This window comes from Stegodyphus dumicola, chromosome 6 (genome assembly GCF_044657685.1).
Source record: "Stegodyphus dumicola isolate Sdum_Otavi_A_Nest chromosome 6, ASM4465768v1".
Lineage (NCBI taxonomy): Eukaryota > Metazoa > Arthropoda > Arachnida > Araneae > Eresidae > Stegodyphus > Stegodyphus dumicola.
This window is the reverse complement of record NC_140773.1, coordinates 114294116-114314356: the sequence shown is the minus strand read 5'-3', so window position 1 is coordinate 114314356 and position 20241 is coordinate 114294116. Positions and strand designations below refer to the sequence as shown.

General features: G+C 30.0%; 1 protein-coding gene across 1 annotated transcript in view; it reads left to right on the top strand.

The window, feature by feature from the left end:
• LOC118193989 (roundabout homolog 2-like) overlaps positions 1-11976 on the top strand; it is a 331360-nt gene extending 319384 nt beyond the window's left edge. Inside the window, exons 28-29 of the mRNA XM_035365162.2 lie at positions 413-456; positions 5634-11976. Of these exons, the coding sequence (XP_035221053.1) occupies positions 413-433 (21 nt within the window). The 3' untranslated portion in view covers positions 434-456; positions 5634-11976. The remainder of the gene's footprint in view (positions 1-412; positions 457-5633) is intronic.
• The last annotated feature ends 8265 nt before the right edge of the window (positions 11977-20241 follow it).

The following is a 20241-nucleotide window of genomic DNA, read 5'->3' as shown; positions in this document are numbered from 1 at the left end:
CAGTAAAAGCTTTAATGTAATGTTCAGTTATGCCATCACTTAACTGTTTTACATGATATTTGACCGTTAAATTAAATTTTGTGCTTTCCTTTTTGATTTATTAACAAAGTCCTTTAGTGACTAAACTTCTGAGACGCAATATATATTGGATTTCTAAACATTATATTTATAAATTTCACGGCATTCAGTTCTAGCTACTTGATCAATGCATGATAATATTTATTTAATACGCAATTCTACTTAAACGAAGTGAACCATACTCATAAAATGTTTCTCATTTTTATAGAACAAATAGCATTCTAATAATATGATTAATGTGAACTGGTATTAAAATATTTAACTGGGTACCTTGATTGATATTAAAATGTTTAACCTTGTATCTTATTTTTCCTTTCTACGTTTTTTATTTCAGCAAACCGATGAGAAGAGGTGAAGAAGGTGTTGTTTTATGAAATGGTAATATATTTTATTTTGACTGATAACTGATCATTTTGCTGATAACTGTTTTCAATTAATGTTTCATGTTTCTTCTTATTTTAACATTGCAAACAATTGCTTATTCTTATTATTATTTTAAAGTGGTATTAGAATCCTTATTACAATAAAAGAAATTTTGATGACATTTAATCTCTAGCACATACCTTATTCAATATAATCTTTTTTTTTTTTTTTCCTATTTGTCTTCTTAGAGTTTCTGATTATAAATGCGTGTCAAATGAATTCTCCTTGAAATAAATGCATTGAAATCGCCTTTCATATTCAATGTTGATTTATTCAAATTTTTACAGTTTTCCTATTAGAATCACCTTATGACACCAATTCCTTTGAACAGGCCTATAACAGGTCAAAGAATAAACAGCGGTTAGAAGCTGATGGGCGAATAACAGACTCTTTCATTGTTGAAACAAGACTTGAAAGATTGCTATTGAAAGGCAGATACTGAATATGGAAAATTAAACATTTCAGAATAGAAATAACATTTGCCGCCACAAATATAAACATTGTTTGGAAGTCAAGTATCTGAGATATGTTCAAATCAGCCGTCATAAAGAAAACGCGAGGCTGAATGACCGCCTTTGTTTAAAGAAAGACCATGTGTTAGGAAGCAAACTTTGTATTATATTTAGCTCGTGAAATAGTCCTGCCTTAGCACGTCGAGTTAAAGCTAAAATTGGAATTCTAAAGTATCTTTGATGCATATAACAAAGTATGGGTTCCAATATTCCGCTTAACAAATCATTTCTGAATTTTTTGGGGGGTGGGGGAAAGAAGAAGGCGAAAGATGGCCATGCTCGGAAAAGTTTGAAAAGAAAAATATAATGTTGGAAAAGATTAAAATGAATTAAGACATTGTGAATTATCCCATGTAAAGTAACTTTAAATCATGACATAACTTGACTTGTAAATCACCACGTATCATGACTTCTAAATTATCACACGTACACACGTATGTGTGTATGCTAATTTACTCACATACATGTATGATTTACAAGTTGATGTCAGGAAAATAAAGTAGCGCTGCTGCTTAGAAATAATGGCAATCGTAGAGGCCGATGGAAAGTATCTGATTTCTTGAGAATCACATTCTTAATTTCAGTTATAAAATGCAATGGGCACAATTTGTACGCCCGCTTTTTAGCCCAAAGGAGCGTTAGCCGAGAAGTGATATTAGTCTCGAGTAGGCATTTTACGTCCGTTCACTATAAGCGGCGTGTCACTTTTTAAATTGTCGCAACCAAATATTATCACCGAGTATTATATTTAAAGAACTTAAGTAATGAAGAATCTGCATGAATGTATGCATGTTTTTTGCATTGTAAAAAAACAACGGTACCTAGAGCCATCTAATTTTAAATCAAGTAATCCTCCACCCAATATGGGCATCTGGAAGGCCTAATTTGAAATGTTTTATTATTGATTTCATATTTTTTAACACTTTATCGAATTTTTGATTAACAAACTCAACGATTTCAAAGCAAGCAATGACAACACTGTACAGGGGAAAGAAAAACATTTTTATCTCCAGCGCGCGAGACTGCGTATCGTATATTCTAAAGATATGCTCATTTTAAAACTATTTTGCGATATTGCAGTTGAATTTAATCTTATGGTTTAATTGCGAAGAACATGATATTTAATAAATAAAGGTAAGAAACAAAATGTTAAAAAAACGCCCCTTTGTGCGTAATGTAAAATCTCACTATTGCAAATTAAAGTTAGAATTTCGCCTTTTCCTTCTTTGATTTACATGTTTTTTCATATATATATATATATATATGTATATAGAAATTATTACAAGTATATATATATATGTATATGAAATGTTGTATGATCTTAAATTCACTTAGTTCTTTTTAGATACTTCTACTAAATTTATATTAGGAGATACTATAATCAATATTTCTTTAGTAAATAAATTATATATATGTATATATACACGGCGCATGTATAGAATGATAAAGCTGCGTAGCTACCTTGAGATGTATAATGAAGAAAACTAATAGTTGTGGCTGAAGAAAACAAAACACAATTTGTTTATCGACACTTAATTTTCTTTACACATTTTCAATCACTTATCCTTTTGTGGGCAAACTCCGACTCACAATTTCGTATATCTTGTATCTTTTGAAACTAGTCAAAGCAGAGCGAGAAGCACACGTTTCTAATAGCAAGCGAAGCGGGAAAAGGGCTGCGCAAACAGTAACAGCGGTAGTTATAGACTTGGTTCCTTTATTTAAATTTTGACTGCGGTTGGATGAAAGCCATATGCAATCAGAAGGAGGATTACATAAGCAAGTATGAAACGAAAATACGCAATCCAGAAAAATTGCTATAAACTATTTGTAACAGAAAATGAGAGAGCCAAATTAAAATGAGGAATTAAAAGAACTAAGAAATGAAATTGGTAGTTTTCTTTCAGATTTTATATCTTACATCGGTAATCTAAGTAAAGTATGTGTGCACTGTTAAATAAATATATGTTTATATAGTTGTATATATAGCTCTAAGGTTTATATGGTTCTAAGGTGGTCAATGTATTTTTGTGAAAAATATTTTAAGGATCAAAATATAAAGCAGAAAGATTCCGTATCAGATTGGCGTTTGAAATTCAAGCCAACCATTTATCGAAGCTTGTCGAATAAATCCACATAATTTGAAGCGTAATTTGTGCAAATCAACTGGACATGTGCAAAAAGTTAGTTTCAAAATGTTACTAGCTGATGATTATAAGTATTACTTCAATCAAAATAAAAAATCGCTATCAAAAATTGGAAGTTGACACAGAGCAGGATACACTCTCATACTAGAATACCAGTTTAAAATTAGGTTTCAGAAAATAGTTTAAACCAACAAACATGCCATTCAGATTGTACGCTGAAAATGTAGTATTTTCGCCTTTGGAAAAGGTTCCAGAGAAAGTTGCGTATAAAGTGTGCATTTCTAATGAAGATTTGTTATGCCGCTTCTGATGGATATGATCCTCTTTTAGGAAGAGTATGGGTCTGACATCTAATCTATCGAAATTTATCTAATCTAAAAATCTATAGAAATTCATCTAAATTAAATCGATCAAATTACAGCACTGCGAATTCTAGATGAGGCGCTGTGATAAACCGTAGCTATTTTTGTTTCAGTTAGTGTTTCCATTTAGTGAGGTGTATTGTGAATCGTCAAGAATATGAAATTATCCTCCATGATATTATGCCAATAAAAAATTATTGTTTTAAACTATAGTCTTACGGCCGTAGAAACTCAGTAGACCGTCAAGAATATGATAAGAACCTCCTATTTCCTTTGAATTGATTGTTGACTGAATTTTTGTATTGTGATGCCGAAGTAATTGGAAACTATAATAATTGAAAATGGCACAACCTAGCTTAAGGGATTTGAAAAGTTAAAAAGTAAGCGAAAAGTTATTCAAATTTCTTAAACTAAAATTGGGAACAAAATAAATGATACATTAAAGGGGCACAATACTGACGATGATTATTTAGAAGACTAACAAAATCAATTAAGAAAGAAAGCTAATCAAATCTTTCAGCTAGATTCTAAAGTACTGTAGAAAATTTAGCTAATGAATACTTGAATCTGATGTTCTGACAAGCCAAGAATATTGCGAAAAGGCTATTCATTCCAAATCGAAACTGGACAGATACTTTTAGCGACATCAAAACGAAAGTAAAATGAATGAATTCTCTAGAATTTCTGAAGAAAGGATAAATATTAATTTTTCTAATGTCAAACTACCAAAATTTTGAAAAAAAAAAAGAACCTTTTGATGGTAAATCTGGAAACTGGCAGGAATTTTAGGAATAATTTGAAGGTGTAATTCATAAAAATAAATAATTATCTGAAGTTGATAAATTTATCTTTTTAAAACCATTCTTAAAGAGTCCCGCATGATTCTTATAAATCAACATTAACACAAAATAATTACAGTTCAGCAACTGAGCTATTTAAAGAACAATTAGGTAAAAACGAAATTGTTGTACATGTTCATGTAAACAAGCTGATAGCCTTACCTCCTGGGAAATCATGTTCAAATTTAAAAGAACTAAGACAATTACTGATGGTACAATTATCATTCAGATTTAAAATCACGAAAAGGGAATGGAGTTAAGCAATCATAGTGGAATTCTTTTTTGGATTTTGGTAAAATTAATTCCTGAAGATATTATATTGGAACATTATAATTCTGCCAAGGAAGGAAAATCGTAAATTTGCTCAAAATTTCTAGTTTCTCAAAAGAGAAATCGAAAAACACTTTTATTTCGCAGAATAAACGAAGCCTATAAAATTAAGAATTTGCAGTATAGATACTATAAGAATTCTAAATATCAACCAACAGCAGCTGTATTAAATGTTACAATTAGAAAAGGAGGCACGGAGGGATTAAGAAGGGGATTAAGGATGGCACAAATATGGAGCCCGAGGCTGTACGAATGATTCGGGTTAGTTCTAAGATCGAAACCATTCTTGTTAAATGAGACAATGAAACACCACATAAGAATGCACGAAGTAGGCTACCCGCCTGTGTTTCACATTCTGAGAAATAAATTATATGTTGATGATCTTATCCATAGTTTACAAGATGAGCATGACTTTGAAGTGCGTCAACAGGTGAGGTTTATTTTAGAGAAGAAAGATTCAACATGAGAAAGTGGCGAACAAAATATTTTTTCATTAAAGGTAGATTCAATAAGAAAACTATTACTGATAATACGTTTAATAAATTCTTGGATATTGTTGGAATTCTAAGGAAGATTGTATGAGCATTGATAACGAAAAACTGATGAATACGAAGAATGCACATGAATTCTAATTATCGAAGAGAGATGTTAATAGATCGATATTAATAGATGGCGGTATTAGCTACACTATCTGTTTACTATTATCTAAAATTCTATATTATTTTTATACAAAACATTTCCGTTAATGAAAGGCAACTTTGTCTCAGTTATCACTTGCCTATTAATAAAAAGCAAATAAGGTTTAGAAGAACCGAGAACTTTCATACAGGGGCAAAAATGCGTTATTCTAACTTATTCTCAGCTTCAATTTTTTTAAATGAAAAACTTATTACTATGTGTACAAGACACAAATAATCTTTTGATTTATGTATGTATTTTCAGGATTTGTTACTTCATGAAGGATGCAAGGATGTGGGGAAACCGCTGCCTGTCCTAGTCTTATTCGTTTAATATATGGTTTGTTGTGATTTTGTGTCGTCTTTCGCTGCCGTCTACAGAAAAGTAGTTCGAGCAACTCCTGTCACCTCAGTGCTCCCCCCCCCGGCTCACAGTGGTTAAGAAAAAAATAAGTAAATAACATATCCAGACTATACCTAGTCAGAAATTTCGCGATTATTCCGAATACGAAACTTATGTCATTTGACAGGATTACCCGATACGTTTCGATTGACCTCCTACGTAATTGTGGTTTTACAAACTGTTGAAGAATATTAACAAAACTATTATACTGTTGAAAATTTAGCACAAGTTCATCAGGTTGTAAAATCTAATAAAGGTAATGAATGATTGCTTGATTACTTAATTTTCTGTTATAATATTAACTTTACAAAATTGTATTGCAGAACGTAATACTACTATAAAATTTTGTTTTCACAATCGCTTAATTCTAAAAGTTAAAACGATTGTCACAGCACAAGTTGTGAAGGTATATATTTATTAAAGATAACCATATGCAAATTTTGAGATGTGATATTAAATTTTTAGCTTAAAATTAAAATAGGTAATTCAAACTAATAAACGTTAACATTAACGCCAATCTCAGTTTAATTTAACCTAATTTTAATGTTAATTTTACATTCGTCTTATGAACTGTGTTACACGATTTATTTTTTTTTAACTTTTTCTTTTAATTTAATTTTTTGTAACAATTTAGATTTTTACTCTGTAACAAAAATCGTAGTTACTGCCTAAACATAGCAGTTTTATCGAAAACTAATTAGTTTGGTTTAATTTATTTACTTTTATCATGCAATCCATGAAGAAATTTAATAGGATGTATAACGAAACAGCAAATAATAGCATGTTATCAACAAGTTATTGTTTTTCCGTGTATCCGTAATTATTGGTTTTATAAAACTTCACAAATTTTATTCAACGTTCTTTTATTATTAAAATTATTAGGCTATATTAAATGTATATCATTGATGAAACGCATTCATGCCAACGTAGAAATCAGTTGTTGCTTAAAATAATAATATCCCTATTATCAACAAATTTCTTGTTCTGAAATCTGTTTAAGAAGTTCTGTGATCATATTCACATAAATTATAATTTCTGAATGTCTTTGGAAGAAATAACTCCCAAATTTCGCAGAATTATAAAGCCAAAAATCGTTGAATACTGTGTTGTGAGTTAGCATCGAATAAGTAAGATTAATTTGTGGCTGTAGCTAAGTTGTCTCTTCTGAGTATTCTCATTAACACAATGCTACGAAGGCAATATTCTAATGTCCTTATAATGTTCGGAATAAAAACTTTGACTAAAAATATACGAACACTAACTAATTACAATTAAATCTCTGTTTTCAAATAAAATACATTCGTACAAATTATCTAAAATGATGATACAGTATTAATCAATGAAACGGTATTGTCAGTTCACATATATTTCAAATTCTACAATTTTCAAAAACAATTTTATATAGCTTTCAACTAATTCTTTTCAGTAAATTGTTATCAAATAAAGATACATTATTTTATAAAAACGTATCTTCTCTAATAATAATGAATATTGGATTAATTTTTATTGGAATATTGTTTCTTTTTTCAAAAGTAATGTCAAAAAAAATTTTTAGAGTCATTGTTTGACATTCAAATTTTCTTCCATTTTGTTTTCATGAAAGTTTTAAAAAGATTGTAACCTTAAATCTACTTCACATATTACTTAGAAAGACTTTTATCAATAGATATTGGCATTTTGTTATGACATAGAGTTTCATTTTTATTTAAACCAGAGTTAAATATGTATCTATTATCTGTATTTGTCATAATTGGCACAAAGAATAGGAATGTTTAATGGTATTATGTTTGTGGGAGTAATGCTAGAAGAACTGTACAGATTATTATAAAAGTTTATATTCTAGTCATCGGGTAATCCTGTTAACTAAAAGCATTGGAGAGCAGATTCTGAACATCGTACAAATAAAATTTCTGTGCATGCTTTTCTTCGATGTGTAGCTTTAGACGAAATACGAAATGGTGAAAAACAGCAGAAGTGTTTGCAAATTGTTAGGCACATATTACTTGAGGAATTTCGCAGTTTAACTGCCATCATTAACACAATTTTTGTATTCTTTATTTTTTTTTTAAATTTCAATACTGTACAATTCCTAATTATATCATACAGTTTTATGTAGATATGCTTATTTAAAATGTATTAAAACTAATTGCCAATTAAAATAAATTATGTCGAGGAAATTTTACTAGTTATTAGTTTATGTCCATTTCATCTAATACATTTCCGAAAGAATTTATTTGCATTATTATGCATAGCGGATTGTCTCAAATATCTAAATCAGAAAATGCATAGTAATTTGTAAATAATACTTTTTGGCAATGCATCTTTTTTTGCTTTCTTAAAATTAGCTTAGTTCGTGAAAACTTTAACAAGGCAAGGTTCTTTATTTCAAAGCTAAAGGTCTGATATTGAAATAATGAATGAACTAAGCGTGATCGTACTAAACCATTTACCTATTATGCACATGAAGTGTTGCGGGATCTTTTGATCAAATAAATGCATTGATTTACAAGAACATACTATTAACTCTCCATTCTGTATTACATTGCAACATCTGATGTTTAAAAGAATCAATTTTGCAAATACTTCTTGCAGGGTCCTAACCTAAGATATTTGCTGCTCTCCATTTCTGTATCTCATTGTTCTAGTCTCCTATCGCGAAGAGCGCCGTACTTACTCTAAAGCAATAGAAATGTTTTCTTTTATAGTGCTTTTGAATGCTGAGAATACAGACTAAAAGATCTAATGCTGAAGGATTAAAATTTTTACGCCATTTTATGCTAAGTCAACTGATAAATTTACCTTTTTCAAAAGGCAGACCATTCGGAATATCTTATTATTTTAACTGGATAATAAAGAATAAACACAGAACCTAATAGCAATTTATAATACTGACAAGTAGTAAAGCAAAGCTAAATAGTAAAATTTTGTATAAATCACTAAAATTTGGTTTTGAGAATGTTAAAAAAAATCAATTTCTACGAAAGTATTGAAATAAACTAAATTCGTCATAAATGATAACAGATTACATAAATGATTTCAACTAAAAAGGGAAATTAAAAGACTTAATAAATGTTTTAAAAAGTTTCAGTAATTCAATATCAATGTACCGATTTGATTATTCAGCATTATGAACATCTTTGTGACTAATTCTTGGCTTTTTGTTTTCCATGTTTTCCTGTTTGAGTCTCGCATTGTTTTTGAGGATTTCTTAAAAATTATACTTATGCAAGTTTTTAAACCTGAATAAAACTTTCATTGTTATGGATTTAATTTAGAGAAAGGAAACTTTATAATTACTTTATTAAAGGAAACTTATTTTGGCATTCAGCAATGATATTAACAGCTATTTAATATACATATATATATATATACATATAAATTAAACATAACGCATCGAAAATTAAATTTAATTTAAATCAAAACAAGGCAATAATATTAATAACTGCAACCGTGGAAAAAATGTCTAACATTGTATATATATATAGATATCTATATATAATACTTTCAGAGCAAATTTTCGTTCTTTTTTCCTTCAATATATACTATTCTTTACCTGTACTACTGCTCGGCATTTTTCATGGTCATTGTTGAATTCTAATTTAGGATATACTTATTAGACTATATACTTGAATATAACATTTTAGGTATCCATTTATGATATTCTGATATTTATTTTGAATCTTTCCACCAGTATTTGTTTTAATAATATAATAACTAAATGCTACTTGAGAAAAATATATTCACTTGAAGTCAGTATTAAAAACTGAGTACTGTTCAAGTGAAGCACATAAGATAGTGCAAACAGTCCATTTCATTGTTACAGCCCATTTCATTGTAACCAAATACTTTAACTGCACGCGGTTGATTACTGTTTTTGTAAAGTACGTAATAAAGTAATAAAAATTTGAAAATGTATTCAATTATTAAAAGAGTTAAAACTGCTATCAATAATACATTAAAAATTACTTTTGGTATATTAGTCCATGATAAATCATAATAAATAGGTAGGTTAGTACTCGTACAATTTGGAATTCTGCATTTCGAAATAAAATTTTAGTATTCCGCTATATCGTTTGACAATTAAATATTCAGGACGGAGAATTATAAAATTAAATCATTATAATTTAGAACAATAAAAGAACATCATTTTGTGAACATTCCGAAATAACTACGAAAACGTTTGTAATAATTTTAGGACAAATCACCACAATTTCTCTTTCGCTGATATGTTATATGACTGAAAATGAATTTGATTGACTGAAAAAAGCCTTACCATGCATCAGATGTTTTCTCCACTTTTTGCATCATTTTACAAAAAGATTTAATTTTTAACTTTAACTGTGTTTAAGTGTAGTTATCAGTACAATCGAAAACAATGTTTTAGACTCATACAAGAAGAATTTTTGTACTTACGTTCTTCGGCAAAAGGTTTCCTACAAATCTCGTTATCATTATATTTAAAAATTTTGAAATCTTTTTACATATGCTTATATTCAACGCTCAATTTGTTAGATGCTAATAATTAAATTATCACTTCTTGTTAATATATTTTGCTTATTAACTTTGGAATTCGTAAGCAAATTTTTAATAGAACAGCAAATGAATTTATGACTCAATCAATTTTTTTTTAATCTCAAAATATTTTTTTTATTTATATATATATTTAACAGGACATTATTAGAATGAAATTTAACAGACTATATGATCGCAATATTAATGATCATATTATTTTACGATTCTTAGTTTAAATTCCTCCCACAATACATTTCACAGCTTATATAACAAAAATATTAATGATCTTATTATTATAAGATTCTATGTTTAAATTAATATCTTTCACAATTCTTTTTTGTAAAGTTCTTTAAAATACGTTTTCAGTTTGCTAAATCCTGATTATTCAATTTTTTTTATTTCGTCAAATTTTACATCTAAATACTTTTGTGTGATTATAAAATTTCTTAAATTAGAAAATCTATAGGAACAAAAGGATTTAGTAATACGAAACATATTGTTGCTTAAAAAGTACTCAGATAAAATTTAAAATTTAGCTTTAACTAAATTACAAATATATTTATTTTACCTTTGAGCTCAATAACTGTCTGTAATACTTTTTACAATATAATTAAATAATATTCCTAATGTTTTACGCGTAATTATTACGAATGAATGCCTTTAATGGTGTTACTATGAAAATTAAATTTTAATTTATGTCAGTCATTAAAATAAAATTTAATCTATGCATTTCACCAAAGTTTTCAAAAAAGTTTTTTGTGAAAACGACTGCATTTTATGGTATAATTAAATTTAAATTAATCACATCATAAAATGCAGTCAACAATTTCAATTTTCATTAATATGCATTATCATTCTTCCTGTCTGTCGAAAATCTACGACATTTCAGAATAGTGGAAGAGGGTGAAGACTATGCATTTTGGTAAAAAGATTTGTAGTTTGAAACCTTAGGCCTCCATATTTAATGTAAATGTGGAATGTTATGCGGCTCTCTATTATTCTCATAATTTACAACTTCTTATCCAGAGTGCAATTTAAAATTTATTTTGCATTGCTGCGTTGAATTTGTGCACATAGTTCTGATCATATATTTCGCAAATATTTTCTTGACATATTTGAAATTCCCAATTATAAAATTTAAATGAACAGTTGCAGAATTTCTGCAATTTGTTTTGGATTAAATTGCTTCAGTCTGCATATTTAAATTTGACATATCGAAATTTTGCTTTATTTAACCCACAGCACACTGGAAGGAAGTAATGTTTCTTTCATTATATGCCTTCAAATTTTTGTGTACTTCAGTTTTCATAATATAGACAACCAAACTATGTTTACTTCATCAGAAAAGCATTAGAAACGGGGGTTGCAGAAGTGAAGATAGATCTGTGCCCGTAAATTATTTTAATTTATTTTATACTGTCAGCACTGCGTTGCTACAATTTACTACTTTCTTCGTGCGACATATCAGCGTACGGATCAAACTATGCAATTGTAAATCTCGGGTGAGCTGCAGATACCAAATTTTTGCTTTTGCGACTCTTCGTTCAGATAATGCTTAGAGAGCCGCAGAATTTATTACAAGTCCTTTTTACTTGTTTATTTTTCAACTGCTCTTTTTTGTAAATATGTACATGAGAGAAATTATTTTTATACCTGTGTAAAATGAATGACAATAAACTCAGTGTATCATATACTGATGTCTTTTGGGTATTTCTTGCTATTGAACTAAAATAATTTAATCTTAACATTTTTTTCATTTCATTTTATCTTATGTACGAACGAAATCCCACAGTATTAAATAGTAGTTAAAGTTACTATTTAATACTGTGAGAAAAAATATATTTATTTAAGTATATTTGAGACTGGATGTTTTAGGATGTATTTCCTAACTCATTACATTTTTTATTACAATGGATAGCAAGACCATTGGCCCTAACTCGCACGAAGAATTAGACCGATTTTTCCCTGTTATTTCTGCATGCGAAAGGTCTGTTGACACATCTTTACAATTTGGCAGGTAAGCAGACTTGAAATGTATTCAGATAAACAACAGTTCTTTTAGGAAGATAAACAGCTATAAATAACCAAACGAGAAAAGATAAAATAGGTGAAATTCCCCTTAATGTGCGAAAGATATTTCAGATTCCAAAATCATTTGTAACAAAGCCTAGAACAATAACCATTGAGCAGTATCTCAATAAATCCATAAAAACTGAATTCTTGAATTAACTGACTCACGACAGTTCAGTCTCATTTTTGTGACCTCAAGAAGGAGGGTAAACGCTCCAGAGAACTTTGAGAAAAATAAAAAATAGCTCCTGGAGGCTTCTAAAATACTTTTCCCAGAAACTTCCAGAATGTCGCCAAATCGACTAAAAATCGTCATATATCAATAACGTGGCTACAAAATTTTTCATCAAGACCTGATAGAAGAATTGTTTCCCATATCTTCAGTGTCATTTCATCTATTATTACAGTTCAAATATCTGTGCGCTCAGAATTACATTGTTCGTCAAAATTAAAGGTAATTTAGAAAATATGTATAGAAAATTTTTTCATTTGTATGTTCACTGATCAGACTTTTTAATTAATATCTAGTTGTGTAGTTATTTATACTAATTATTTGCAACTGAAGAAAAACTTGGAAATCTGACCGTAATTTAGAGCATGAAATATACAGATTAGGTAACCGACAACGTGTTGTGCAATGGATGCATGTGAAAACTCGCGCGGATAGAATAATAATTGCATCCGAAGGCTGTTTTCAGTTATTATTAGTCTGAAGAATTTGTGAAATGACAATAAGAAAACTGGCTTCAGAATTTCGGGTTGCCACAGGAACTCAAATCAGCCATTCTGTTCTGAACGAAGGCTTCACAAAGTTGGCATTTATGAGAGAAAACTATAGGTTTTGAATCCTACTCATTTCATCTTCCAAAAGGGTCGTTTAAGGTGGTTTTGTCGACGCGTTCAGTGGAGCTAATAAAGATAGGACTGTGGACTGTTTTTAAATTAAATTTGATATAGCTTAAGTTGTCATTCTAGAAGAGTTTTGATTTGGGTCGAGCGAGAAATTCACAACTTCCCTTCTTTTATTAATTTACATTGGCCAAACTAAGAGAGCCTTAAAATTTCGCGTTAAGGAACATGAGGCATATGTTAGAAAAAAGGAAACACAGAAGTCGTCTGTTGCTCAACATTGTTGGTTCGAAAACCACACTTTCAATTTTTCTGCTGCCAAAATTATTCAAAAAACATCTTCCATTGGAGAACTGGATTTTCTAGAGGCATTTCACATTCATAAAAATCTTTCTGTTCTAGTTAATGATCCTAATTCCAATCCAAATTTGCCTTCGGCCTTTAAAGAAATTATGTTCTAGTTCTGGTTTCACCAACAGATGGCGCCACTTGCTTATTCTTGTCCAGGCTTTCTTATCTTATCTAATCATTATTTCCTATCTTGTTCATTTGCGGTTTTGCAGCTGAGGATGGTGGTTCGGTAAAACCATCGAAACTAGTCCTGTGAAAATTTTGTAAATATAACGCTGATTTTTGTTGTTTGACTTCTGAATTAGTATTTATTTGGCGTGTTATTGTGTCTTAATTCTCTTCTTTTGTTCATCAACGGTCACGTTCCGAAGCAAGAGATTTCAGGTTTGGGTGGAATTATCAAAAATGGTCGCACCGAGCTGAATATCACTGATAAAGGTTTTGTAACCAGTCAAAGATAAGTGAATCCATCATGTAAGGCTGTTTAGGATTACTGTTGGCCTGGATATTTTTCCAAAGGATAATAATACTCATCAGCATCGAACATCTCTAGTGTCAGAATATACACTTTGGAAACATCAATCGAATAAATTCGCATGGAGTGAAACCCAATTGAGGATGCTTTAGTCGGATGCCGTGGACTAGTAACTTGTCAAATACATCCCTAGATACTGCAGGATGTGAGAAGTGCATTTTAAGAAGAGTTGTATGCAATTCCACAAGACCTGGTCAATAGTTTGATTATCGTTTTGAAATCAAGATTTGCATTTCTGTCAGAGGCGACCATATACCATATGAAAGAATAATTTATTGCAAAATAAAAGATATCGTTTTATAATCGTAAAATAAAGGAAATCCTTTTTTATTAATTTAAAATTGCCATAAATTTAATTAATTTGAATATTTCGATATTAAAGATGTACAATACAGTATATAAAATAAATAAATCCAAATACATTAAGCGGCCACAAATTCAAAACTAAATAAAATATATAATACAAGATGCATTAAATAAATAACTGCTATAATAATAGTTATAAATAAAAACAGCTTTGTAACAAAGTAAAAATAATAAACACGAAAATACACGTATTTTACAACACTGTGCTTGAAAAAAGTGCTCTTAGGACAGTTCTACGTGAAAATGTAAAATCTGTTATTTGCTCGTCTTCGACGTAATATTTATCATAACACATACACTTGCATTAGCGTTCGTGACGTTCCTGGAAACAGTGGGAGATGTCTGTTTTGATACTAAACACAGACTTGTTATCGCGCTGTTTTTGACAGTTTGTCTAAAAACATTGATCTTACAGAACCTATCTCCTTAAGACAGACAAGAAGGATCAGATGCTGAGAAATTTGTCAAATAATTGAATTGTATTACGGCAAAAATCTGTTTATGAACGACGAAACTAAAGTTTCTTTGTTCAAAATGGAGCATTGAATCGAATGTTCGAAAGTTGTTTTGATTGTATTCGCAGGGCAAAACGAACCAGATTGTTCTAGAATGACTTTTTACCCATTTCATCTATAGAAAGAACGCTAATTCTCTCTAATAGCCAAACACAATTATTTCAAGTTTCCCTCATGTGGCATTACTTTTCTGTGAACTTTTTAAACAAAGAGTAGTTACAAAAGTGTGGATGAATATAATCCGTGCAAGGAAAAAAGTTCTAATATGCTGTGTGTTCCTATTTTATCCGACAGACGCCATTTTTTAAGTAACATCTTTGTCGTAAAGGCCTGAATGTTTGTCAGAATGCCTACTTACCTTAGTAAGTAATAAATTTTTAGTTTAAGCCACATGTATAAAAATAACAATAGATTATGAAAATTGGTAGTAAAATGGTTGTAAATATGATTATTGTCTGAGATTCATCCAATGACTGAAATCTGAAATGTAATTTTAATTTCATCGCAAACATTTACGAGTATATTAATACCATAAGTGGTGAACGAAATAAAAACGACGACATTATATTTTTTTACTTAGAAAGAAGGATTAACAGCAATAACTTTTCAGATACAATCTTCAACATTAGCATTCCATTTTCATTCTTCTATTGTACATATTATACATATTATACACATTCATTATTTTATCCTTAATTCAGCTAAAATATTTAGAAACTCCTTCGGTTGGTAAATTCGCTTGTCTAAAAGTCTTAAACACCCATTAAAATATGGCAATTCAAAAATACCTAGCAAAAGTGTAAACCACGTAAATGGGACCGAAACAACCAGATTTATAATGGAATATGTATACGAAAATGGCTCTTTGAGATGGTATTAAAGCGCTGTTCAAATCGGTATGTAAGGCTCCATTCAGCGGTGATATAAATGTCATACAGCTATAGTCATAAGGCATAAAATATGGGAGTTCCGTTCCCACCTGCGAGACAGGGTCTAAGCGGTAGCCAATTGGAGAAGCTACATTTGCGCAGGCGTATATGTATATATGTCTACAGCTTTCCCGCTCTATTTTCGAGCTCAATAGGTTTCGCGCATTCGCTCTGATTGGTTGTCTCTTATAACAAGTCGGCATAAAGTTGAGTACTTCGAAGTTTATATCCAAACCCCTAAACAAGTTTTAGTGACCTAGAAAGGTCTGGTGACCTAGCAACGAGGCTTTGCTTAAAACATTTTCTATATATATTCCACCGTCCGAACGGAGTCTGAAGTTTCGTTCAGACAACGGTTTTGTCATCATAAAGTTGTGTGTCTAAAGTCCACTCATATCTGTTTAGCAGGGTTTAAGCCATAGCCAGTCAGGGAAGAGAAAGTTGCGCATACGCAAATGTGTAGCTGAGTGAAACTATCGACCGCTGTCTGCTTCGTTCAGATTAGTGATTCTTATATCAACTTATATAAAGTTAGATCCTTTAAGCAAATTCCTTAAGCAAGATTTTGCGAAGTGGCAAGGTCTGGTTGCCTATCAACTACGCTCAGTTTAAACCACTTATGATATTAAAACTGCCATCTGTATGAAGATTAAGAACAGTCCGCTGGCGTAAGTTGATCTTCCCGTGGGTATTTCAAACGTTAGCCACCATTGCCCGAACATAGACATCATTTATTAGAAGGTTTGCAGATGGAAACGGAGCAGTTCCTCAGAGAAGGTACTCAGGAATCGTTCTTTGTATCGCTCTTTATAACTCATATTTTGTTCCATGATATTAGCTGCATGTAATCAGTTCCGTCCGGTGCTATTTAAAGTAACTGTTAATCTGTAAAAAATGAACTAATAATTTTCATGTTAATATTTTATTAGGATTGAGAAACATTTATTGATGAAAACAGGTGATTCATGAACATTTTCTCAAGTCAATGAAATGAGTCAAAAGATTTTCTTCTTTCCATAAATAGCATACTTTCTCATAATATTTCATTACAACGTTGCAATAAATAACATAAATTTAAAATTAAAAAAACACATATATACATTTAAAACAGAAAAAAATAGATGGCTCATATTTAAATAAAGCATATCAGAGGAAAACACATAAATTAAAATATATATATATATATGTAAGCAAAAAATAGGCAGCATTAATTTTATAACAGACAATATAAACTTAAAATCAGAATTTACCCCCTCCCTCCTAAAAATTAAAAACATTCTGCTAAAAAAGAGATACAACTTACTTTGATAATTATAGCTTTACTCAGCGTGCCATGAATTAAAAAACGTTGAAAATTCCTGATCTATTCATATAACAAATACAGGCATAATTTTTAAAAGTTCGTTCAATTAATAATATTATACAAAAATAATTTTATAATTTTGTTTCATCCTGTCATTTTTAATTACTATATGGTCTGCTACGAAATAGGAAATTTAACGAGCAAAAAGACACTAAAGCTTCTACATAAACTATCTATTTCTAATAATCTCTGATTATATATTAAAAATATAGCTCTTTAGATAAACCAATCGTACTTATCTAACCGCACCTTTTCCGAGAGAGGTTTTCAGTATTTCAAGAGTATGTAGAAAAGTAATACCACAGCAATAATAATGGTGCTGGAGCGGCCCTTCCCTAAATCTAAGTGACAAGCACGCAATGTGCTTATAAGAATATGCTTTCGGATAAAAAAAAAGTTTACGCATTTATCATATATCGAACATGACGTTGTTATCGGGGATTAATCGCTTTGATTAATAGTCGGATTACACTAAATATGGGGGTATGTAAACTAGAAACCGCCCACAGATTTGAAAGGAAAGACTTCGTTTTCTATTTCTTCCACTTAGCGAATCGAAGATAATACTTTTTCGGGAGTTTATTTTCTTTGGAGTTACCTAAGATGGGAATGACCACCGGATCGGGAAGAATAGCTTAATATTTTTATACAACTTGCTTCAAGAAACTTGCATAATTAAATACCTTGAAGCATAGATTGCATCGTAGGCTTATGATTTCAATTTAAAAAAGGATTCAAATAAATAAATAACCTTTCAGACAACAAATGTTTTGATCACACGAAAAATTTTTAAATAACAGACCAAACATTATATTTTTACATAGGTATGAAAGAAAACGAAATAAAAATAATAAAAAATATTTTCCACGCGTAAATTAAAGAAAAGTCCTATATGATCAAACACATAGGATATGTCGATTAAAATTCTTAGGGATCATAAACAAATATTGCAAAATAATGTAAGCAACCTTTACGGAAGTTGCTTTTTACCTCTATATCGAGAAGCCACTAAACAACTAAGGTTTCAGTTTCTTACTGTAATTATCAAAGCAAATGAAAATTCTACTTGCAGTGCTCCAGCGTAGAAGGACTCGCCTTTTTGTGAAAGTTACTTTTTTAATTTAGAAAGTAATCTTTGTAATCAAGAGTGCAGAAACCTTTGATGCCGAAATATCCTTGCGAAAATTTTGTATTTTTGAATAGTGACCGACCTGCATAAAGGTTCTGGCAATATTATGATGGGATACCGTTATCAATGTGTTTCGAATACCAGAAGCATGAATTTCAAATTATCGTTCGCAAGCAGAGCGAATTAATTATATTTAAATTATTATTTAAATTATATTAAAAATTGATTCTAACTTCTGAATGCATGCTTCTTTTTCCTTGGGGAACAAATTCTTGGATTGAGGTCGAGACTTTTAAGGAAACAGAAGCCCCTATCCGTATGTCAAAGGTTTATTCTCCAGAAGATACAATGAATTTATGACAGCAGGTAAATTTTTCTTTCTAATGCTAGTGCCTTCCCGCGGAAAAGAGAACCTGCAGACTTTTTGGAATAATGTAACCAAAGACGGGAGGATTAAAATTGTCACTTGTTACTTTTTTCAGCTAAACCTCGGATTCGGTGAAAATTTGTTCCCCTGTCATATTTTGCTTGACAACTAGAATTATATTGAGAGAAGATAGATTCTTCGCTTTTTGTTTTCATACCTACAGGTCATTCCTTAAAATTTTCTCCATATTGTCTTACTGTTATAGTATTCTCTATATTTTCATTAGTCGCGCTTTAACCATTTTAACGTTTTTTATTGGTTGTGCTGGAAAAAGAATGGTTTTTATTTCTATTAACCCTTGAACTAGCCCATTATATTCAAAATCTAAATTAAACAGGAGACCGAATGAGCTATTTCTTATTTCTTGTGTGAAATATAATTGCAGCCGAAACCCCGAATAAGTCAAGCTACAATACTTTATTTTAATATTTAATTATTTACCATTTATTTAATAACTTATTATATTTTTATTTAGGTCTTTACAATTGTTTAATTATTCTAATTAATTATTTAATTTTTATAATTAACTTGTTTCACTTTTCAAATTGTTGCCGCCAAATATTATCGCCCTTTATTATAATTAAAGAAATTAAATAGTGAAGAATCTGTATGAATGTCTGTATGTTTCTAGCATTGTGATAAAACAACGATACCTAGAGACATCAAAATTTGAATAACGTAATCTTTCATAGAATATGGCATGTGGAAGCCCCGATTTGAATTTGAAATTTATTTTATTATCTATTTCATATTTTGTAACACTTCAACGAATTTTTTTATTAACAAACTAAACGATTTTTTTAAATTTATTTATTTTTGCTATTCTTTCCTGATAATCTTCCATAATGCTCCCACACTTCTAATTTTAGAAATTAAGCGCTGTTCGCAAGCATGCTAAAATTCGGATCTGTATATCTAAAAAATTCAGTTTTTGCATTAGCTGTAAAAAGCCACAGTTTTTTCCTTCGTACTGATATAATTCTGAGAATTTTGCAAGGCTGACTTTACGTATCATTCATAACACTCTTTTCCTCTCCTAAGACGTTTGGTATAACGAAAAAGAATTTTGAGGGACGTCTGTAAAAAAAAGTTTAATTTTATATATTTTTTATAAAACATATCATGTGGCAAAATTTAATATAATTTAAAAATCTGCTTTATTTGATTTATTACCTGTACCGATTTTTGATTTTTTAAACTTGGTGTAATCTTTTTGAAACACAGTTTACATTAACATTTATCTGTCCATTTAAGCCATCAAACAGATGTATCATAACCTGACAGATGGCCTGACAGATGTATCATAATAAAGAAAACAAAATTAGCATGTTCTTCTTGGCACTGCGAGTAAAATTATATGCTAATCTTACAAACCGTCGATGAATATATCCTAAATAGTGATAGCAGTAATACCTTCAAATCAT